Genomic DNA, 24,727 nt, shown 5'->3' on the forward strand with positions numbered 1-24,727 from the left:
GGAAACCAAATCTTCATTGTCCACTGTAATCTGATTTAGTGGACTAGTGGATGAATATTGGGCTTGGGATACAGGGGAGAACTCTGCTGAGCCATTAATCTCCATTTTTGACAGGTAGATAGGAGAATCTAATCCTGCAGTTGTTTAATTAGAAGAGCGTTTGACAGCTCTTGGCCTGTATTCGTTGGAATTTAGGAGCATGAATTGAAACATTTCGAATGTTGAAAGGTGAAGACGGAGTAGATGTAGAAAGATGTTTCCCATTGGTGGGAGAGTCTAGAGGGCACTTCAGGATGGAAGGGCATCTGCTTAGAACAGAAATGTGTAGAAATGTCTTCAGCCAGAAGGTGGTAAATCTGTGGAATTGTTGCCACAGGCGGTTGTGGAGGCCAGGTTATTGGGTGTATTTAAGGCAGAGGTTGATACGTTCTTGATTAGCCAGGGCATCAAAAGTTATGGGGAGGAGGTTGGGCAGTGGGGCTGAGTGGGAGATGAGTCAGCTCATGATTGAATGGCGGGTTAGACTTGATGCTCCCATGTCTTATGGTCTCTTAAAAGTCAGAAAACCACTCAATTAAGGTCAATGATGACCAGTTGGCTGAGAAGTTATTTATGATTCATTTCAGAAGTTCAGATAAAAATAAGAGAAGTAATTTTGCTTTGATTGTGATTTTTTTTTTCTCTGCAAATTCACCAGACCATCTGCACTAGAAAATTGAAAAGAAGAAATGGGAGTGAAGAAATCAAGGGTAAATAAGGTGAGATTGTCTGGGTTTCTTGATGCCATCTGGCAGAGGGAAGTTCAGATGCTGCAGAGTGCTCAGATATTGGCTTCAAGAGTCCAGGTTGCTAGAAACATAGAAGATAGGAGCAGGAGTAGGTCATTCGACCCTTCGAGATCATGGCTGATCTTAAAGTTCAGTACCCTGTCCCCCCTTCTCTCCGTAACCTTTAATACCCTTATACTGAAGAAATAGATCTAATTCCCTCTTAAATAGATTTAATGAACCTGCCTCTACTGCCCTCTGTGGCAATGAATTCCACAGATTTACCACCCTCTGGGTAAAGAAATTCCTCCTCACCTCAGTCCTAAATGGTTTGCCTATTATCCTCAAACCATGGCCCCGGGTTTTGGACTCCCCCACCATTGGAAACATCCTTTCCGCATCCATTCTGTCCAGTCCTGCCAGAATTTTATATGTCTCTATGAGATCCCCTCTCAATCTTCTAAACTCCAGCGAGTACAATCCCAATTTGTGCAATCTTTCCTCATAAGTCATTCTTGCCATTCCAGGTATCAGCCTGGTGAATCGCCTCTGCCCTCCCTCCATTGCAAGAACATCCTTCCTTAGATAAGGTGACCAAAACTGCACACAATACTCCAGGTGTGGTCTCACCAAGGCCCTGTACAGCTGCAGTAAGGTATCCTTGTTCCTATACTCAAACCCTCTTGATATGAAGGCCAACATACCATTTGCCTTTTTAACTGCCTGCTGTACCTGCATGCTCGCCTTCAGAGACTGATGTACAAGTACCCCTAGGTCTCTCTGCTCTTCCCCATCTCTTAATCTATTGCCATTCAAATAGTAATTGCTGATGGAGGAAAGTGGGTTTATACCAGGAGTTGGATCAGCGTACTGACACACATGTTGGAATACGTGTAAAACTTCCCCTTAACTTCTGTACTCACATCATGATTGAACTATGGATAGGCATTTTGGTAATACAGTAAAACCCCCGGTATCCGGCACCTATGGGGGGATTGGTAGATGCTCCATTAGTGAATTTTCTGGTTGCTTGAATTGCAGATTACAGGGGTTTTACTCTAGGCCCTTCTTGTTTACAAAGGTTTTGTGTAGTTGGATTGGGCGACTCATCAGGAGTGAGTATTCTCATGGCATATGATTGGCTGTTTCAGGGAGACGGTCTGAATCCAGTGGTTGGAACTTCCTAGGAACAAGTTCTCTCCTCTTTTCTCACCACGTCACCTTCCTCATCTATTTGCTGACACACCCCACCACTCCCATTCCAACCCAAATTCACTTGCTCCAAAAAGCAAACCAGAGTAATACATGAAGTCCTGAGGCTCATGTATTTTGTAGCAAGGACAAAACATATATTGACCCACAGCTCATCACAGCTTCATGCACCCTCCCTGTCGTGGAACAACCTGTGCACTCTCCGCTTACCTCGTCACCATCAACAGCCCCAACTCCCTGGCAAGGTCAAAATGTATTGACGCAAACACATTCTTCTGAATGGGTTTCAATCATTTAATTTATATTAATTTAAAACACTCATAACAATAAATAATAACAGATTAAGAACGGATTTGTGAAACAATAGTAATGCTTCACTTTATTTCCTCAACTTTCCAAAGTGCCATCAATTTTGAAACTTAGTTACCTGAACACTGAAGTTAGGAACAAAAGAAACCATCTCCCAGTGGAGCAGTTGTAAACCAGGCCTGCTCACCAGGGACAGACAACTCAACACCTCCATCATTTTTACTTCTAGTCGGCAAGAACTTGGACAACATGTGATGAGATGGCTCCCAGCCTAAATGCACATTTTGGAATTACAGTTGCATTTAAATCAGTGATTCAGGGTATTATCATGTTGCAGCGATACTGTGGAAAAATAAGACATTTCAAATCTCATTGAAAATAACCATAAAAATCAAACTGGTTCACAATATCCTTTGGGGAAGGAAAGCCATGGTTTGGCCTTTATGTGATCCCACCACCATAACCATGTGGTTGATTCTTAGCTACCTTCTGAACTGGGTGTGCAATTAGGGATGTCTAGAAGAAGCCATGGATAAGTATGGTTATTTGACAGAGCTGAGTCTGTTGTAATTCAGGCAAGTAGCCAGCCATATTCCCCATAAGGCAACCAACCACAGCACTTAGGGGCAGAATCACCAATAATCCTGGCCCACAGGAAAAAGAATCTTAGGGTGGTATGTGATGTCATCTATGCACTCTGACAATATATCCAAACTTAGAACTGACAATGCAATAGGGACGGAGTTCTGCATTGTCAGAGAGATCGTACACATGCAATGTACAACAGGATTGTTTGTCCTATGTTGACATCACTTGCACTTTTGATAAGGGCAGTTGTCAACGTTCCTCCTCCACCTTTTGCAACAATCATCTTGTTTCAGAAAGAATCTTTTAATGACTTAGCATGTCTACATTACAATGGACATTGTACTTCAAGGTAATTAAAAGGTCTGAGGTATTTTGAAATGGAATTTGTACAAATGTGACTTTTACATATTTCTATTTGAAAGAACCACATAATTAAAATTTACGCTCTTCAGAGGTGAAGCATAAATAGTTAATTCAGGTCTCCTACATCAATAACAGAGGTGTTTTTCTGTGTTGGTTTTCCAAATTCCAGTCCATCTGACCCACTACTGTGTCACTCTTGGCTTCTTGTGGGACATGATGAAGTGGTGTACAAGGTGGCCAGTAACAGTACACCATCATTAGAAATAATGGCCAGTGATCATGTCGCTGGTCTGAAAACCCATGCTCTCTTGTACAATGAGCCGACAGGTCATCATGAGAGATTAGTCTGACACAAGAATGAGGCAGAACGTGCTGGATTAAGTCATTTGCATTGATCTGTGCAGCTGATGATGAGAGATGCACACACTTGCTCTCAACAACACTCCTTTAAAATTAAAGTGCTTTGAATGATGGCCAGTTTACTAACTGAAGTATAAATGATCCTCATTGTGGACCATTTACTGGCTTGGTTAATTAAGGCATTGAGTCGCAAATGAAATGAAATGCAAATTTCAATTCACAGACAGAAATGGTCAGTAATGTTTTCTGATAAAAATCAGAACTGATTCTTATCAAATGAATCTTCCTGCAGTCAGTATTGGTTTCATTTTTCTTTTCAGTCAGTGTTCAAACAAAGCTTTTGGCTGCATATTTTGTCTGGTCAGTGCGAGCCAGAACCCAATATTCCGATGCACGTACAGCATTGGGCATTGAGTAAAACTTCCGTCCTGTTCCACCACAAAATCTCTGGTTGGGCACTGATATCCCAACCCTAATTTCCAAAGAGCATTTCCTACTGTCCACTTTTCACTGCAGCCTCCAGAATGACACTGGAGTTTGGCCAGGAGCCAGAGCTAATGTCCACCGTTACTCATGTCAACAAAGAGAAGGCGGAAGAGGAGCCAAATGTTCCATCAGTTTGGATAACTGCAGTAAATAAGAGTGCATTTGGTTGACATCCAAGAGACCACAAAAATTTTTTAAGGAGATGATGTCATTGCTTGTCATCTAATGAGATTGCATTATCCCACTGGATTTTTTTTAATGTCTATTTGGAAGAGAAAATATCTAACATTTCTCTGATGCCTTTCATGTCTCACAGTAGCCTGGAAATTGCAGTCACCGTTGTAATGTAGTTGCAAGCCTCTACCGCACTGATAATGATTAGCTGATCTATTTTGTGGTGGAACATTGGACAGGACACATGCTTTTTTTCTAACCAAAGTAAAGGAATGATATTATCATTTCCAAAAGCAGACAGGGTTTTGGTTTAAACGCTCATCAGCATTTCTGACAATGCTGCTCTCCCACAGAAATTACTTTTCTTGTGAGATTATTTTTCAGTAACGTCAGCCGCTATATCTGTGCTCAAGTTTTTGGAACGACACTAGAACCCACGGCTTTCTGATTCAGTGGGAAGAATGTTGCCCACAGAGACAGAGATAGATGCTGCAGTTTGACAGTGGGCTGCTGACGAGAAAGGGTGCTAAAACAGAGTAAGTCTAGAAAAATGCTATGACTCCCACTAACATCAACACAAGCCCAGTTGACATGTATTGCTACTTCCACGATGAACTCAAAACACATTCCACTGGGTGACCCGCTGTAACAGACGGACTTATTTGGGAGTATCCGAACTTTTGCACCACCATCAACGTCTTCTCTCTTTCCCTAATAGATGTTGTTCAATATTTAACAATTGGAAAAAAAAAATCTATTCCACAATGATTTGCCAGGTTTTAAACAGGTCTTGGAGATCCCATTTAGACATGAGTGAGTCTGCAGAACTTGTGTCCATCAGTCCTGCCAACTCAAGCGACCCATCACGGAAATGTATTGTTCAAGTCCCTCCCGATTCTGTTTCAGAACAAGGTGCTCCTGGATGCCTCAGAAAAGGGAAACATCTCACAGGAGGTGGAGAGGTTTGGGCATTTCCACCTCCTCCTTCTCTTCATCTGACGAGCTATCCAGCCTCACGATGCGGTTATTCATCTTGCTGAATTCCCGGGCTTTGATACTGTGAGAGAGAGATAAATAGAAGACAAGGAAGGTATACTTATCACATACTGGCAATTAACCCTCCTATTTCAACAAGGGGAACTCATAACCAACATCACTGAAAATGAAGAAACAGCCAAAATTTAGCTGATGAAACAATTCTGCTGAAAACCACACTTGACCTGGATTCCACTAGTTTTACACAATGAAGCTCAGTAGAGCAGACAAAAGGTTACCACTAAATAGCTGAATGTATGACTAAACAGGTTGTTACAAAATCGCAGATTTAACCTAGACCTTTTTGCTCAGAATATATCTTCTGGGCAGCCTTACTTTTCCAAACAAAAATGACTTAAAGTACTATTCAGCACTAGATAAGCAAAAATAATTCAGGAAATTGGAAATGGGTAACAAAATGTTCTAATTGAATGACACAAACTTGGCAATTTAAGTGATAAATTGGGAATGTTTTCAGACATCACATTACTTAAAGTTATTTTCAAGTGCATCACTTACAATAAATTTCTCCCAACATCAATGCAGCCTGTTTGGTGGGAAAATGTGGATGTCATTCTGCAACCGCAAGACAAGACAAAGAAAGGGAATCAATGTGGAGCTTTTAGAGGTATTGTTAATAGACTTCTTTGGGATCCTAACATCTGAGACTCTCATTTGTACAAAACAGTATTTATTTGTATTGATGGAATATTTGTCCTGAATATGCATTGTTTATTTGTATGTGAGTTATGTCTTGTTGTGTGTCTGCAGGTTTGGCACCGAGGACGACAATAAACTTGACAATTCAGGGTTTATCAATCCACTAGATCAAACAACTGAAAACTCTGAACTTTAGGTGTAGAATTATGCATAGATCAAAGCCTGCTATACCACTCAAGAAGATCACAGTTGATGTAGTTCCACTGTTCCTGTGATCCCAGTGCCTTAAATTCCTAAATTCAATGAGCCAGTGTACTATAGGCTTGAATGTATAGATGTTCTGTAATTCTTACTCATTGCAGTCACATAGTTAAGCAAGATAGACCGACAACAATGGTGTTTTCTGTGCTGTAATGTTCCCTGGTTCTAATTGTACATGGTACTTGTGTTTATCGGAGTTTCAGACATGTCCACCAGAAGATACATCTTAGCATCATTCCCTTTTAAAAATTACTGTTCAATTTTTTCCACCTGCTCTTTGTTCTCTTGGAAATCCTATCAAGTCTGTGACGTACATTTATCAATCCTTCTTGCCAGTAGAAAGACTCTTCCTATTTTATTGGAATGCATCCTGATTTTGAAAATCTGTCAAAAATCCCATTGAATTTTTTTTTGCCAAAGGTCATTTCAGTTTCATTCACCTTCCCACTTAATGGAAGTACCTCACCCTGGGACCATTCCAGCAAAGTTTTTCTGAATCCTCTTTTGATATCCTTTTTAAAAGTGGGCTTGACACAATATTGCAGTTGGGCCCCAACCATTTACGTATAAACATATTGCATGAAGTTATGATTTTTAGATCTTTTCTTCCCCTCTGTATTTCTTCTTTGGCTTGGCTTCGCGGACGAAGATTTATGGAGGGGGTAAATGTCCACGTCAGCTGCAGGCTCGATTGTGGCTGACAAGTCCGATGCGGGACAGGCAGACACGGTTGCAGCGGTTGCAGGGGAAAATTGGTTGGTTGGGGTTGGGTGTTGGGTTTTTCCTCCTTTGTCTTTTGTCAGTGAGGTGGGCTCTGTGGTCTTCTTCAAAGGAGGTTGCTGCCCGCCGAACTGTGAGGCGCCAAGATGCACGGTTTGAGGCGATATCAGCCCACTTGCGGTGGTCAATGGGGCAGGCACCAAGAGATTTCTTTAGGCAGTCCTTGTACATCTTCCTTGGTGCACCTCTGTCACGGTGGCCAGTGGAGAGCTCGCCATATAACACGATCTTGGGAAGGCGATGGTCCTCCATTCTGGAGATGTGACCCACCCAGCGCAGCTGGATCTTCAGCAGCGTGGACTCGATGCTGTCGGCCTCTGCCATCTCGAGTACTTCGATGTTAGGGATGAAGTCGCTCCAATGAATGTTGAGGATGGAGCGGAGACAACGCTGGTGGAAGCGTTCTAGGAGCCGTAGGTGATGCCGGTAGAGGACCCATGATTCGGAGCCGAACAGGAGTGTGGGTATGACAACGGCTCTGCATACGCTTATCTTTGTGAGGTTTTTCAGTTGGTTGTTTTTCCAGACTCTTTTGTGTAGTCTTCCAAAGGCGCTCTTTGCCTTGGCGAGTCTGTTGTCTATCTCATTGTCGATCCTTGCATCTGATGAAATGGTGCAGCCGAGATAGGTAAACTGGTTGACCGTTTTGAGTTTTGTGTGCCCGATGGAGATGTGGGGGGGCTGGTAGTCATGGTGGGGAGCTGACTGATGGAAGACCTCCATTTTCTTCAGGCTGACTTCCAGGCCAAACATTTTGGCAGTTTCCGCAAAACAGGACGTCAAGCACTGAAGAGCTGGCTCTGAATGGGCAACTAAAGCGGCATCGTCTGCAAAGAGTAGTTCACGGACAAGTTTCTCTTGTGTCTTGGTGTGAGCTTGCAGGCGCCTCAGATTGAAGAGACTGCCATCCGTACGGTACCGGATGTAAACAGCATCTTCATTGTTGAGGTCTTTCATGGCTTGGTTCAGCATCATGCTGAAGAAGATTGAAAAGAGGGTTGGTGCGAGAACACAGCCTTGCATCACGCCATTGTTAATGGAGAAGGGTTCAGAGAGCTCATTGCTGTATCTGACCTGACCTTGTTGGTTTTCGTGCAGTTGGATAACCATGTTGAGGAACTTTGGGGGGCATCCGATGCCCTTTCCTGCTCACAGTGTCGAAGACTTTGGTGAGGTCAACAAAGGTGATGCAGAGTCCTTTGTTTTGTTCTCTGCATATCGTGTACATAAATACCAATTATACCATCCAAGGTGTTGCTTAGCAGAGATAAAACATAGAACAGGTTAAGTCCTTTATTCTGGGATTTTCCTGGTTTCCATGGATGAGATTCCACAGAACACTACAGTACAAACAGGCCCCTCGGAACTCGATGTTGTACCGACCCTCATATTCCTATCAAAAAAAAATGTAAACCCTTCCCACCTCATAACCCTCTATTTTTCATTCATCCAGGAGTCTCTTAAATGCCCCTAATGTTCCAGCCTCCACCATCACCTCAGCAAGGCATTCCATCCACCCACAACTCTGTGTGTCAAAACAAAAACTTACCCCTGATGTCTCCCTTAAACTTTCCTCCCTTCACTTTGTACAAATGACCTCTGGTGTTTGCTATTCCTGCCCAGGGAAAAAGGTGCTGGTTGTCTACCTTATCTATGCCTCTCAGAATCTTGTAGACCTCTATGAAGTCACCACTCATCCTCTTTGCTCCAGAGAGAAAAATTAACTGTAATGGTATGGTTTGTGTGTGTTAATTGGCTGAGGCTGGCCCGCCCCTGATGACACTCTCACCTGGACTCCTCCCCTGGGACCCAGGCCATAAAGGTTGAGCCACCTCTCCCTTCCCTAGTTTGGATCTGGGCCAGCTCAAGTCTTCTGTACAATAAAGCCTAGCGTTCCCCTCAGTCTTTGTCCTTGTGGTTATTGGGGCAACTGGTCGTGCCCAACACTAACCTTGCCTCATTCACTTTCCAATCCAGTCAATATCCTGGTAAACACACAATGCTGGTGAAACTCACCACGTCAAACAGTGTACTTTATAGAGAAAAATATATTTTGGAGTGTAAGCCCAAAACATTGGTTAGGTATCTTTATATAGAAAGGATACTGTTTAATCTGCTGAGTTTCTCTAGCAGAGTGTTTCTAATTCAACCGCAGTGTCTGGAGACTTTTGTGTTTTACAAACATCTTGGTAAATCTTCTCCTCACCCTCTTCACAGCTTCCACATTCTTCCTATAATGAGGTGACCAGAATTGAACACATTATTCGCCAGAGATTTGTAGAGTTGCAACATGACTTCTTGACTCTTGAACTCAACCCCCTGTCTTATGAAACCCAGGTGAAGAGCTCAGAAATCCTACAGATGTGTTTGAAGACAGGCCTGCAACACCACTGTGAATCTTGCCGAAAAGCAATTCTGCATCGTCTTACCAGTAAGGCCGGCGCTCATTCTTTGACATGGTATGCCACACCTGCGCCAAAGCTTTAGTAGCAGCAGTGGAAGCAGTTCCGGGGTGGTCACTATGGAGACACAAGGGATTGCGATCAATCACAGCAAGATTATGGTGCCTCTGCTCTGTATCATCTGTTCGCTCTCTGTAACCCTGCTTAATTTTACTCTGCATGAGATGTCTAACTGGTCTGCTTGCAAAACATCTCTATCACTATATCCTGATATGTGACAATGAACATGAACTTCAACTCCAATATGAAAAAGAAAGAACATGGCAGATTTACTCTGCTTGCTGAGCCACCAAAAGGTGTGTTTTTTTTAATCCAAGTTTTCTCGGCATTCTGGATTCCCATATTCAAGATATAATTTGTCAATTTTTGTAAGGACTCAAACCAATGGATTTCCTCCCATTGCTACTTCCATGAAAACCTGCTATAACTTGAAAGTTTTGCATTCTTTCCAGTTGACGGCTGATTTGCAACTGGGGCAGGATTCATGCACGTGACCTAGCAAGATGGGAGATAGTGGGGGTCTTATCATAAGGAGGAACGAATGGGATTTAAGAATATTTGTGAGATACACGACAGCAGAGAAGGAAATGTGTGTGAATATAACTAGTTTAAAGGAAGGAAATGAAAATATTCTGAAAGAACATTAGCTGAGGTTCCACTTTACTTCCTGTTGACTGCATTGCTCCCCCGCTACACTGAATAATACACTCCCCTTCCCTCTCATGTACTATCTCACAATTTCCCCACGTTTCTGCTGTTCTGTATCACACAAGACCAAATCAATCTGAGGATCTATCTAATAATTCATCTCCAATGTACTATATTACCTTCACTCTGTCTGTATCAATGATAAAGATCTTCCAGTGGCCAACCATCTCAATTCTGCACCCTAATCCCACTCTGACATATCTGTCAATGGCCTCATGTCCATGCAAACCAAGGCCATCTGTAATTAGAGGAGCAATACCTAATATCCTGTGTGACACTCTCCAGCTGGATGGCATTAACATTGACTTCTCTGCTTTATGCTAGACCACTCCCCATTATCTTCTCTTCCCCATCCCCCTGTCTTCTTTCAGCTCTCTGCCCACTTCTCTCTCCATTTGCAGAGCCATTCCCCTTCCCCTTGTTGTTGGCTGGTGTGCCCTCTCTCCCTTATTCTCCTAATACCTCCTGCCTGTGGGACTGTGCTCCTCCCATTGCCACTCCCACCCCCCCCCCCCCCACCATTTTGTTCGGGCCCCTGCTCAAGCCTGAAACACTGGTGATGTATTTTTTAATCTTTTCTGCATAAAGTGCACTGTTTGATCTGCTGAGTTTCTCCACCATTGTGTTTTTAACTAGATTACCCACCCCATCTTTAACTAATTCTTCCCTGATTTAGGATGTTTTAAGGAAGTGTCCATTCCTTCTCTTACATTTTGTATTGATCTTTTCATAAACTCTACCTCTCCCATGTACACTCCCTCCACAAAATACTGCTATACGGTTCGCTTAGTGGTTAGCACAACGCTGCTGAAGATCCAGCTGCGCTGGGTGGGTTACGTCTCCAGAATGGAGGACCGTCGCCTTCCCAAGATCGTGTTATATGGCGAGCTCTCCACTAGCCACCGTGACAGAGATGCACCAAAGAAGAGGTACAAGGACTACCTAAAGAAATCTCTTGGTGCCTGCCCCATTGATCACCGCCAATGGGCTGATCTCGCCTCAAACCGTGCATCTTGGCGCCTCACAGTTTGGCGGGCAGCAACCTCCTTTGAAGAAGACCGCAGAGCCCACCTCACTGACAAAAGACAAAGGAGGAAAAAACCCAACACCCAACTCCAACCAACCAATTTTCCCCTGCAACTGTGTCTGCCTGTCCCGCATCGGACTTGTCAGCCACAATCGAGCCTGCAGCTGACGTGGACATTTACCCCCTCCATAAATCTTCGTCCGCGAAGCCAAGCCAAAGATTAGAGTACTAACGACTCAGGGTTGAATCTGGCACTGTCTGCAAGGAGTTTGTACATTCTCCCCTTGTCTGTGTGGGCTTTCTCCGTGTGCTCCAGTTTCCTCCCTGCCTTCAAAACGTACAGGAGTCGTACGTTAATTGGGATATTTAGGCAGCATGAGCTCATGGACCAGAAGGGCCTGCTAAATCGGAATCAACATTCAATGTCATGAACATGTCACGAAATTCATTGTTTTGTTGCAGCCTCACAATGCATTTATATGAATCACATTTCAAAATAAATAGTGCAATATATAAAAAAAAAATGTGAGGTGCCGTCTGAGGTTCATTGATCATTCAGGAATCTGATGGCAGCAGGGAAGAAGCTGTCCTTGTGCTTGTCTTCAGGCTCCTGGACCCTTTCCCCCCCCCGAGGGTAGCAGGTAAAGAGGGCATGGCCTGGGTGGTGGGTCCTTGAGGATAGAAGCTGCTTTCTTAAGACACCGCCTCTTGTAGATGTCCTCACTAGAGTGAAGATTGGTGCCTGTGATGTTGCTGGCTGAGTTAACAAACCTCTGGAATTTTTTCCTGTCCTGAGCATTGGCAACTCCATACTTCAAATTTTAAAAAATGCAAAAATTTAAATTTAAACTCTCTACCTGATATACAGCCTTCTGTTAACACGGCAGAACATGATGAAGCCATTAACACATTTCTTCTTGAGCTGGAGAGTGTAGCACCGCTTCCTCCGCATCCCAGGGTGTTTGCCTTGGCTGATCCCCTTGATTCGCTTCAGCTTGCTTAAAGCCGCTTGTGGTGGAAGCTTCCCCCTGCAGTACGGAGTCCAGGTGATGTCATTGTCCTCACTGGAAGAGAGCCAGTGCTCCATCTCATTGCTGTCCTAGAGATGACAGTCAGGAGTCAGGTAACATGCTAATGCACAAGTCTCACAGGTTTAACAAGCCAACTCTGTGAAGGTTAATAGTGTGAATCTGAGCAGGAAGAGAGTGAATCAATGGCAATGAAACAATAACTAAAGGGCAAAGATATGATTACTGCCAAAGCAATGAAAATAGAAGTAAGATTTTTTAAAAATATGACAGTAGGATTAAAAAAAACCAATAACAATGGTGGGAGCAAATTCTGTCATAAATAAATGGGTGAAAATATGAAAAGTATATTTAAAAAACTGAATTAAGACCTGGTTTTCTAGCTCTTTCAGAGAGCGTACAAGAGGAATGGTCTGAACAGCCCTCTTCTATGCTGTAAAAACGATCACTAACAATATAATTAAAAGGCCAAATCAGACTTAGATTGTTTATATGCAAGGGGTTAATGGATTCTGAAACTGTCACTTCAAATGACCGCTGAAGCTGTGAAATGTGTTATTTCAGAGGACAGAGAAAGAACAGTCAAATGGAGATGAATCTGCTGTCAATTTATGTGATATAATGAGCTCAGACACTTCAATCTCTGCTCAAACTGCAATGATACAGTTTGTACTTCATGAGGCAGTTACCCTCGAAAGTCATTAGATGCCAATCCTACTCTGAAAGAACCTAGCTAATAGGTGAAAGAAATGAAAAAGAAATTGCAATTTCACAGCAACGTATGCAGTAAAAACAGTCTGTGGCACCTAAGGCGATTGGCAGATGTTGGATAAGTGCATTTTCCGGTTGCTTGAGATTGCATGTTGCATGATTGGTGAACTAATGGGAGGTGCACCAATTTTAAACCTGTATTTTTTTACCTATTTATTTTCCGCTATTTTTTTTTTGCCAGTTGATTAAAACTGTTGGTTGCTAGAATTCTGGGTAACAGTGGTTTTAACTGTATCCCAAATCTCTCAACAGACTAGCTTTTGAAATGTGGTGAGGAAAGCAATTAGATATTATGTCATACATTCAGGGAAGTCTCCCTCAAAGCAATCTACCCATGGATTCGGTCTGACTGACTGAGACCCTCCAACTTCTCTTGGTTTAATTAAACTTTCAACAGAAAGATGACACATTTGCCTCTTCAGTTCTACCCGAGATGTCAGCCAAGGTTTCAATCCAAAGCAATCTGACTTGGGATTGAATGATATTCTTTCATCACTCTGATGTGGCCTAGGGTAATTGATGGCAAAGGCTTTTTTTTTTGTTTCCCACACCATAAATCACATTAGCCATGATTGATGGCAAAGGCTTTAAGGGATTTCATTCTGCAGGCATTGTGAGAGCCTGAAACAACTGGTTGCTTAAAGCAGTGGTTTTCAGACTTTTTCTTTCCACTCACATACCATTTTAAGTAATCCCTATGCCATAGGTGCTCTGAGATTAGCAAAGAATTACTTAAGGTGGTATGTAAGTGGAATGAAAATGTTTGAAAACCACTGTTGCATTGAATTGGAGGTCAATCCACAGGAGCATAAGGGTGACAGAGAGGATCACTGGGATTTCCCTCCCCTCCATCGCCGTGATCCAACTGGGATCGTTGCCTGAAGAGAACGTGCAAAATCATTGAGGACCCATTCCATCTTTCAGCTGCTCCCACTGGGATAAAGATACTGGAGGATCAGAGTCTGCACCACCAGACTGAGGAACAGCTTCTTCCCACAGGCAGCGAGAACACTGAACGACCAAAGGACTGCTCACTCTAACCATCCCAGACTCTCAAATTTACGAAACAGTAAATTTTACTCTTTTGTATGAATACTTATCCTGTTTTTTTGTCTCTATGTATGGGTTGTATTTGTGCAATCAGATGACCACAAACTTGACTTGATTTGACAAGCACTGAAATTATAGAAACACTTGCAAAAAAAGGAGGGATGGTTATGATGAAGTAACCTCTTGCAGAAGACATCTATCCCATTTCTCCGAGCTTGGGCAGATCTGGCAAGAATTCTCTCCTGATGATGTGCTGTCAGCCTGACTAGACTCAGATCTACTTGTTCCGCTGCATGGGACGTAGCAGTGGTCAAAAATGAAGGTTGACTGGAATGAGTTGACTGGTGGGGTTTCCGGCACGGTTTGATCTGGATCATCCTGAGAAAAACAAGGTGAGAATATATTACAGTTAATCTCAGTCCCACTGTGCTGGCAATGGTCGCTGAGCATGGTAGTACCTTACAACTTCTGCTAAAAGGCTTGGATGGTTAGTGTAAGGTTCAAGGTTTGGGCAGGAATTTATAATCCTAATAAGGTGGATAATAATGTTAGGTAAAGGAGGAGTGAAGTTGGGAAATATTTTTCAATCCAATGCAACAGAATATTTAGCACGGAGACAGGCCATTTGACCAAACTGATCTATGCTTTACACAAACCTCTCCACAGTGTATTTCATCACAACCTGAAACTGAACTTTCCCTCCCTCCAAAGTTATTCATTGTAATTTTTAAGACTGAAGTTGATGTATTGTTATTGAGCAGGAATATGGAGTTAAATGGAGTAAGGCTCAGCTATGATTGAAGAATGGTACATCTTCTCTTTCTTTCTTTCTTTCTTTGGCTTGGCTTCGCGGACGAAGATTTATGGAGGGGGTAAAAAGTCCACGTCAGCTGCAGGCTCGTTTGTGGCTGACCAGTCCGATGCGGGACAGGCAGGACGTTGAGGGGGAGGACGTGGACCTGTCCTCGGGCCTGCGCAAAGGAGCTTTTAGGTGGAGTGCAGTGCGCGCAGTACTGGCCCCACCCTTTACACCCATGGTTCGTGTGCCGTGGCCAAGCAAGCTGGGACGTGGCAGCGAGGTCCTTGGGTCGTAGGTTTTATATCGGAGTGGCCTTCTCCTATGCAGGTTTCTTACCCGGGCTGGAGGGGCCTGCCTCCCCCCCTAGGTCGGTCCATACTGCCCGGACCGGGGCCTCCGTCTGCCTCACTCGACCGAGGCCGTATAACCTTCTTTCTGTTCCGAACTGAGGAGTCCTTAATGCCCTCCAATGTCTAACAGGCTGTCAGGATTGATTCATTGTTATATCTTATGGCTGAGTGATGGACAAAATATCAGAAGGCAAATCACAAGAGAAAAACACCAGCATTTATAGCACTTCCATGAACCAGGTTGACACTAAACATAGTCTGGTCAAAAATGTGAAGTGATTATAAGCAGGAAACACTGGAGCCCAATTTGTGCAGACTAAGACTCGACACACAGCAATGCATCATGGCTCAGATCATCTGCTTCAGCAATGTTGGTTGATGGAGAAATATTTAATCAAAATGTCCTTGTTCCTCTGCATTTTTAACATCTATCTGAGGGAGCAAATAAGGTCTCAGTCTATTCCAAAAAGTAGTATTTCTGACAGTGCACTGGAGTGTTGGATGATATTTTTTGTACTTATTTCCAGGTTTAAGTGACTTCATGGGGAACAGAAAGGACCAGAGAGGAAGGGTAATAACAGGAGATGTACCTTCAAAGGAGCATTCCAGTTACCATTTGGTGATTGTTGGATTTGACACGTGTTCGAACGCTTTACATCACCAGGCTTGGTCATCGGGAATTCTGGGCTAAGGCACACACTTCCAAACAAGGCTGTAAGAAAGGCATAACGTCTTAGATGTACTTCACTGTCTGAAACATAGAATTCAATCGTTGTTGGGTAACAAAAAACAAAGCAACGGCTCGGTTTAAACTGGAAGATTCCCTCCAGAGATTTTCATTTGTACTTGTGATGTTCTCAAACTAAGTGACAAAATGCACCTTCTATATAACCATAACCATATAACCATTTACGGAGCGGAAACAGGCCATGTTGGCCTTTCGAGTCCGCACTGGTTCACTGATTTTGTGCGCCCTCTTCAGGCATTGGTGATTTTAAGTGGAGTGTATCTTTGAGAATTTTAACATAGTTACTCTGTACTTTGGATGTGAAATCTCATATTAAAATATTAAAAAACATTGGCTGTGTGGGAGAAGCCAGTGAGTGGCCGTGGACAATAGCTTCTCAGACTGGAGGCCTGTGACTAGTGGTGTGCTGGAGGGATCGGTGCTGGGACCAGCGTAGCTTGTCATCTAGATCCACAATCTGGACAACAATGTGGTGATTGGATCAGCAAGTTTGCAGACAATACTCAGATCAGAAGCGTTGTGGACAGCAAGGAAGGTTTTCAAAGCTTGCAGAGGGATCTGGACCAGCTGGAATAAACAGCAGATGGAATTTAACATGAACAACTGTGAGGTGTTGCATTTTGAAGGACAAACCATAGCCCATTTTCTGCTTAAAAATGCTTGTTCAGAGATAAATACGGGTACATATTGTAGTGAGGAACAGAGTATGTAGCATGTGTTAACTCATAATCTTTCATTAACTCACTGCTAGTTTTGGGTCTCAGTTTTAATTCATGTGGAAATAACAAAGCTGAAATATTAAACTGAATTTATTTTATTTATTGTCACGTGAAAAACTTTTTTGCAAGATATCCAAGTTAGTCAATTCATATAGTAGATAGTGCGTAGGATGTGGGTTGTTGGCAATTGCAGTAAAGGACTCGCACCGAGCTGTAGACTGACTGGTTCAATACTACCAGGTATCGAAACCAGGATGCGAGAGGGAAGTTTCCTGATTGTGTCAGAAATGTGCATCTGGAGCTTGGGTTGTTGTTGATGATTGGGAATGAAGGCTGTGTGGGTGCAGAGGCTATGGGAGCACTGGAGGTGAAGCTATGGACATTCAATGACTTGGGGGAGACTCTCTTTTGCTTCTCTTTCTCTAGTTGTAAGGGGGCTAGTCAATTTTTGTTGCATCTTCGCCTGCCTTTTGGCAGACTAAAGGAAATGATGCGTGACATAATATTTTCTGTTTTATTACATGACCGTAAAATAATTTTGAATAATAAAACAAATCCCGACCCATTGAGATTATAGCTGTCAAATATAGACGTTATTGACTCTGTCCGCTAGCTTCAGCTTTATGTTACTGTATTTGCCTTGAGGGACATCAGATTTAGCAGGGAGTGTCAGATGCATTTAGTGCTGGAACAATAAATGATCTGCTGGAGGAACTCAACAAGCAACATTAGTTGGAGAAAATTAGTTGGACCTGAACCCTTTGTCAAGTTTGAGCTCGAAGTAGATTCCCTATGAGGCAAAAGCTTTTGAGAGACAAGGCCCAAAATGTCTGATTCAGGAAGGCTGATCAGATCATTGGATTTCAACCTCCCACTGAACTGTTGCTCAAACATTTGCTCACATTTTAAAACACAAGCTGACAGAGCATTGCAAGCAATTGTAAAGCAGCTAGGGTTGGGGGTGGGCAGTCTAACAAGCACAAGCACCCAAATGAAAATCAATAAACACCCAATTTAATTTAATTTTGCACGATAACAGGCTCTTTTGGACCATGAGCAGTGCCGCCCAATTATACCCAATTGTCCTACAACCCCAGTATGTTTTAAAGGTTGGGAGGGAACCAGAATACCCTGAGGAAACCCACACAGAACACGGGGAGAAAGTACAAACTCTTTACAAACAACGCTGAATTCGAACCCCGGCCACTGGCGCTGTAACGGTGTTGCGCTAACTGAGCCGTCCCTTGTTGGAGATCTGAAATAAATCAGTTCTGATGACCTGAACCACCAATAGTTTCTTTCCACAGGAGCTGAATGGCCTGTCCATGTTTCCAGCACTTTGTGTTTTTATCCCAAGCAACTAAAACCTGTTACCTTGAGTCAGGTTTTCCTTTCCTTCTTGTAGAAGTTGAAAATGCCGCCCCGGAGATGAAAGGAGAGAAGGACTCAACCCAAGAGAAGCCTGAAGCCCTGATGTTGTCAGAGAATCCGTGACAGGAGAATGAACTTCTGCTGCCCCTTTGGAAAGGTTCAGGGAAATCAGAATATGCTAACAAATCCCCAATTTGGGGAAAATTATACAACATGATATTAACAAATAACTATACTATTTAAAATTGATATACACTCATGTAAAAGTCAAATTTTCAAGGCCATTTTATAATTTATGGGTCCCTACATTTGAGGAGCTGAAATTCACTCTAGAATCCAAAATATGATTTCAATAGCAGATGATCTCTAAATGAATAAAGAACAAAAACCCAATGAATTAAAGTAACAACAGAATGTGCGCATCAAACCACACGGCCCACCAAGTTACAAAATCCATAAGAGTAAAACTTGAAGGTCTGCAGACAACCTGATTGAAGTAAAAACACAAAGGGTTGGGGGGAGGAGTGGGAAGAAAGAGGGAGTTCAAAAGGTGGAGATGGGGTTTGAGTAGGGAGAGGTGTGATGAGATAGGAAAGGGTAAGGAGCCTCTGGGATCCAGAAGTGATGTCAGCCTTGCGAAAGCTAAGGTTGGTGTGGGAACTGGCAAGGAGCCAGCACTGGGAAGGCCAGGACTGCAGTAAGTATCTTCGTCGGTGGAAGCGTCGGAAGCTCCGGTCTGTAGACAGATGGGACAGGGTGGGAAATCTACATTGAAGGATTCAGGTGCTCCAGCCTGCAGGCAGCCAGAGCCAAGTTAAGACTATGGTCAAGTTTTACCTGTTTACATGGAAAATTCCAGATTTTTTTGTCCAAAAATAGGGGGTCAACTTTTATATGAGTACAACATTTGCATTAGTATTCACAGTATACAAAACTATTTAATTCTTATATATTAATAACTGGCTTTTTCTTCACAGATGTTGTGAGTTTCAAATTTAATCCCACATGAAATCATTCTATAACTTTATGGCTATGATGGAATTGTGTAATCATTAAAATATACATTTTTATTGAAGTTATTTTGTGGGTTTGGACACAGGGACACTCACAGACACAGACCCTTCACACAGAAACCATTTTCAGAATCACAAAGTCTGGTAAGCAACCCCAATAAAACCAAAAATGTTTGCTCATTGGAATATCTTGGAGAATGGGGTTTCTTAAGGAGTTCCTAAAGCCTATAGTGCACTGGCTCATTGTGCACTTTTAGGCAGTCATCTTAGAGCACACATGTCAAACTCTGGCCCGCGGGCCAAATTTGGCCCGCGATATAATTATATTTGGCCCGCAAGATCATTTCAAAAATGTATTAGAGGTGGCCCGCCAGCGAGAGCCGATGCTGTTTTTTGGTAATGTCACCCCCACCATCCTCCCCCTTCATTGCACATCCTTCCCCATTGTAACATGAGAAATTGTAACACGAGAAGTCTGTCGATGTCATCAGCCGGCAAGCCAGTTGGAAGGCTCCCCGCACAACCAGTCACTTCTCCCACCTGTCGAGCGGTGCAGCGGATGGGCGAGCGCCTGTGATTTCCTGTCAGCGCGACGGACGTGGCAGGCTGTGCACAGCCCCCGGGCAGCGCGAGCACCGCGCGACTGGCACCGGACGGCCCTTCCACAGCGCGAGCGCACTTCTCACGGTCGCCATGGCCTTCAGCGCTTGCACCCGCGCGGACCCCAGGGACGGCTGGTTCGGCCCTGCACGTGAAGAGAGAGATGGTGGCTGTCCGCAAAGGCTGATCGGCAGCGCACTGGGCCTGAGTGGGTGGGTAAGCAGGGGTGGGCAGAAGGTGTAGGTGAGGAGTAATGGGCAGGGGAAGTTATGGTGGTGCAAGGGGCAGTTAGAGGGAGGGATGTGTAGAAGGAGGGGTGGATAGGGAAGAGGTAAAAGGGGAGGGGCAGGGCGAGTAGGGGAGGGGTGATTAGAGGGTGAGAGACAGGTAGAGGGAGGAACAGGTTGAGGGGAGAGGCAGTAGAGGGGCGTGTATAGGATGGGGAGGGTAGAGGCAGAGCGAGTAGAGTGAGGGGTGAGTAGAGGTTGGGTAAAGGACTGGTCAGGTAGACGGATGGTGGGTCGAGGGTGAATAGAGGCCTAGAGCCTGAGGAGTGAGCAGGAAATGCTGAGTCCTGATGCAGGCCAAAATGGACACAGCCTGTGAATGCTGACTACATCTCCACAGGGTCCAAATATGTTTCCCTCAGGTCAAGCAAAGGGTGAACTTGAGCTACCAACTCCTGACCTGAAACATTATCCTCCTAAAGTTATATCCTAAAGTTTAACATTACATATGTTGAAAGAAGAGAAAACATGCAGATGTTGTTGAAAATTTTCAATAAATATTTAGTTCGGCCCTCGACTTAGTCCAAGTTTTTAATTTTGGCCCTCTGTGAATTTGAGTCTGACACCCCTGTCTTAGAGTAACGAAAACTATCTATAAAATTTTGAAACAATTTTATTGGACAAGTTTGAGGAAAGTTGCTGTGACATTTTGTCAGACCAGTCACACTTGACAGGTTGCAGGGAAACCTATTCAAGATGCCACAGTGGCTCCATTAAAACCTATTCCTGTTTTGGAGAACCTTTTTTATAAAGTTATTGTGGATTGTGTTGGTGAAAGCTGGACATGAATATTTGTTAACTATCAGCTTCCAAATTTCCAGAAGCCATACGACTTAAAAATATTAAAGCTAAGACTGTGTCAGATGTTCTTGTGAAATTTTTCACTTTAGTTGGTTTACCTAAAGAAATACAATCAGACCAGGGGATTAATTTTATGTCAGGATTGTTTCAGCAGTTAGTTTATGAATTGAGAGCTAAACAGATGACATCATCTGCATATCATCCAGAATCTCAAGGGGCTTTGAAAAGATTCCATTCGACCCTAAAAACGATGAAAACCCATTGTCTTGAGAATGAGAAGGATTGGGATGAGTGTGTCCATTTGCTTTTGTTTGCAGTGAAAGAGACTGTACAAGAATAATTAGGTTTTAGTCCTTTTAGTTGGTATTTGGACATGAAGTTAGAGGACCTTTAATGTTGTTGAAGGAACAATGGGTTATTAAGAATGTACAGTTGAATTTGTTAGATTACGTTTCAAAATTTCAAGATCATTTGAAAAAAAGCGTGGAGGATATCTGAGGATAAAATGAAGGTACAATTTGATAAAATGCAAGAGAGAGAATTTTTAAACTGGGGGATAAAGAATTAATTATGTTCCCAATAAATTCTAATCCTCTTACAGCAAAATACAATCCAAGGTAAATGAAGTCAATTACATTGTTAAAACATCTAATGGGAGACGAAAAACACAGAGTTGCCTTGTCAACATGTTAAAACCTTATTTTGAGAATTTGGAATATTAGCTGGAAACAGCCTTCACCAGAGATATTGGTCGTGGAAAAAACTGAAGGGTCTGAGGATCATGAAACATTACAAGCTGATTCTTGTGAGGGTTGCTTAAAAATTTGTTTCAGTTAGTCTATCTAATTCAAGAACTCTGCAGTATTTGGATGCGAAGTTAGTTCATTTGCAGTTCCAGAAGAAGGAACAAATGAAACAGTTAATTTTAAAATTTAGAAATATGTTTCCAGATATTCCACAGAGAACTTCAATAGCTTGTCATGACGTTGATGTTGGAGATGCAAAACCTATCAAACAACATCCACATAGAATGAATGTTGAAAAGTGTAAGCTGATAGATCAAGAAATTTAATACATGTTAAAGAAAGACATTATTAGGTATTCTATTTCAGATTCGAGTTCATCTTAAATTCTTGTACCCAAATCAGATGGGACAGTTATATTTTGCACTGATTATAGAAAAGTTAATGCAATAATAAAGACAGATGCTTATCCTTTCCCTAGGGTGGATGATTGTGTAGTCAAGGTTGGAAAAGCTAAATTTCTTACAAAAATGGACTTATTAAAAGGTTTCTGGTGTGTTCACTTCACAGAGAGAAGTAAGGGAAATTTCTGCATTCGTATCACCGAGAGGCTTATAGAAATACAATGTTCTACCATTTGGTATTAAAAATGCTCCAGGAACATTTCAAAGAATGATAAACTCTGTGATTCAAGAGTTACAGCATGCATATGCTTATATTGAGGATTTGACCACAGTGTAGCGGCTGCTACTGCTGGAGAGGTTATGCTCAAAGAAGAGACACACACTACGGGAGTGAATTCAACACTGGCTTATGTACTGGCAGCTCTAGTTATAAAGGGCTCAGAAGCCCATCTCTGACATCGTCATGCCACCTGACTGGAGGCAATATGATCTGCTTCCTGGGATTGGTTCTTTAGTGCTATCCAGGGAGCAGCCAATAAGTGAGCTCTCTCATCCCTGGGTGTGGCTGCTTCCCTAGCTCCACCCGATTGACTGCCACTGGCCATCCTATCGGATTGGGGCACTGCAGCTGCGTGCTACTGAGTCAAGCGCTGACTTCGAAGAGCATAGCCTATCTTGGCTACCTTGGCTGCAGGTTCCCGATGTCAGGTCGCCACTTCAGGCATGGTGTGTTCGGCAGCCCGCAACAATGGCAAATGATATTTGGGAAGCACATATGTTTGAATTAGAGAAATTGTTCAATAAATTTTCAGAAGCAAATGTTACTGTTAATTTAACTAAAATTGAATTTGCTCATGCTACAGTTACATATCTTGGTTATGTTGTTGGTCAAAGAAAATTGGCACCTGTTCTGGTGAAAGTTTAGGTAATTTCTGAGTTTTCTATACTCATGGGTAAGAAAGCTATTAGGAGATTTTTATGAATGGTAGAGTATTATAGAAAATTCTGTACAAACTTTGGTGACATCGCAATTCCTTTGACTAACCTTTTGAAAAAAGCGTGAAAAGTTTATTGGACAAATATTTGTCAGGAAGCATTTGACAAATCAAATACCATTTTATGTCACAAGTCTGTGCTGAAGCTTTTCTATACTGTATTCTCCTTATCATGGGAGATGCACAAAATCATTTGCAACGAAGAAGAGGACAGTTTGTAAAAGAAGGCAGTTTTACTGTGTCCATTTCTACATAATGCTTCGTGTAACCCTTGCCTGGGTTTGTGAAATCATTATGGAAGAAAAACAAGTTCTGAAACCTCCATGCAAAAGGAGGTGGGGAGGGGGGGGGGAAATAATTTGTATGAAGAAACAATTCTCTGAAAACTACTCTACAAGAAATTTGTGAGTTTTGAGATGTCTGATGCCTCACACCTCCTCCATAATTGCTTTTGAGCGACAATTTAAAGAATCTGAGTTTCAAAACAAAACTGACTGAACTTTAAAATAATCTCTTCAGAATTATGCCTGAACTATAATGGTTTGGGTTTTGCCACACACACACACACACACACACACACACACACACACACACACACTCTCACACTCATTCACACACACACACACACACACACACACACACACACACACACACACATATATTTGAGCATAGTAGGGTGAAGTTAGAGTTAAGTAAGTAGTGTTTTGTTATTAATAAAAATGATTGTTTCGAAGATACCATTGTCTTGGTGAATTTCTATTTCCTGCTGGTTTATATTATGGGCTCAGAACGTGTTATCTTAAGTCGCTCTTATTTTTCTTTTCACTCAAATCATTGGTTCAGTTTGATCTGGAAAGTCCCACTCATGGGGTTTGAGAACAAAATTTAATCTGATCTTTCTAATGCCCTAATGAGACATTAAACAATCCCTTTGTAGTCCTCTAAGTTTCATGTTTCATTGTTCAAAAAAGTAGAGGAAGTCCTGAGCAATATTTATTCCAAACAGATGCTGCCTTCATTGCTCTTGGTGACTTAGAGAGTTACAGAGATGTACAACACAGAAATGGGCCATTCAGCCCATCACATCCACACCAACCATTGGAAACCCATCCACATTAACCCCATCTCAGCACTGGGCCCATAAATACCCTTCAGAACAGCAGCGTTTGACAACTCTTGGGTGTATCCTAGTTGGAATATAGGAGAATGAGATTTTTTTGTTAGACATACAGCTTGAGTCTGTGCTGCCCAACTTACACAATTAACCTACAAACCTCATATGTTTTGAAAGGTGAGTGGAAATTGGAAGACCCGGAGGAAGCCCACACAGACACAGGCAGAACATACAAAGCTGGTTTTGAATCTGTGTCACTGGCGCTGTAACAGAATTGTGCTAACTGCTACATTAACCGTGCCGCCGATCTCATTGAAATATTTTGAATGTTGAAAGTTGTGGTCAGAGTAGATGTAGAAAAGTTGTTTCCCATGGTGGGAAAATCTAGAACAAGAGGGCATTGAAGGGCATTCACTTAGAACAGAGAGGAATAGGAATTTCTTCAGCCAGAGAGTGGTGAATCTATGGTATTTGTTGCCACAGGCAGTGGTGGAGGCCAGGTCATTGGGTGTATTTAAGGTAGAGATTGATAAGTTCTTAATTAGCCAAGGCATCAAAGGTTATGGGAGATCAAGTAGCTGCAATCCGTTGAGACTGCTTAATCTTTATAAGGGTAACTTTTAGTCGATAAGATTTTCAGAGATCCAAGTTGATGACCATGAGTCAGAAAGCAGGATGGAGATCAAGAATCTGGTTGTGTGGTGCCAGGACAACAATCTTGCTTTCAATTTCAATAAGATTC

The 24,727-nt window shown here is 42.6% G+C and overlaps 1 protein-coding gene across 12 annotated transcripts in view; it reads right to left on the bottom strand.

Annotated features, from left to right (window-relative positions):
* Positions 1-2,273: 2,273 nt before the first annotated feature.
* Positions 2,274-24,727, bottom strand: part of meiosin (meiosis initiator) — a 69,308-nt gene continuing 46,854 nt past the window's right edge. For 9 of the 12 annotated variants that reach the window (XM_069908344.1, XM_069908348.1, XM_069908339.1 and 6 more), the window contains 6 exons: positions 18,032-18,175; positions 15,781-15,902; positions 14,222-14,419; positions 12,050-12,291; positions 9,425-9,514; positions 2,274-5,316 (listed from right to left, as the gene is read on the bottom strand). In XM_069908344.1, coding sequence (XP_069764445.1) covers positions 5,205-5,316; positions 9,425-9,514; positions 12,050-12,291; positions 14,222-14,419; positions 15,781-15,902; positions 18,032-18,175 — 908 coding nt within the window. In that variant the 3' untranslated portion in view covers positions 2,274-5,204. Of the gene's footprint in view, positions 5,317-5,813; positions 5,871-9,201; positions 9,227-9,424; positions 9,515-12,049; positions 12,292-14,221; positions 14,420-15,780; positions 15,903-18,031; positions 18,176-24,727 lie in introns of those variants that run through there. The other 3 variants (XM_069908340.1, XM_069908342.1, XM_069908349.1) reach the window with 3 other exon arrangements.

This window comes from Narcine bancroftii, chromosome 13 (assembly GCF_036971445.1).
Source record: "Narcine bancroftii isolate sNarBan1 chromosome 13, sNarBan1.hap1, whole genome shotgun sequence".
NCBI lineage: Eukaryota > Metazoa > Chordata > Chondrichthyes > Torpediniformes > Narcinidae > Narcine > Narcine bancroftii.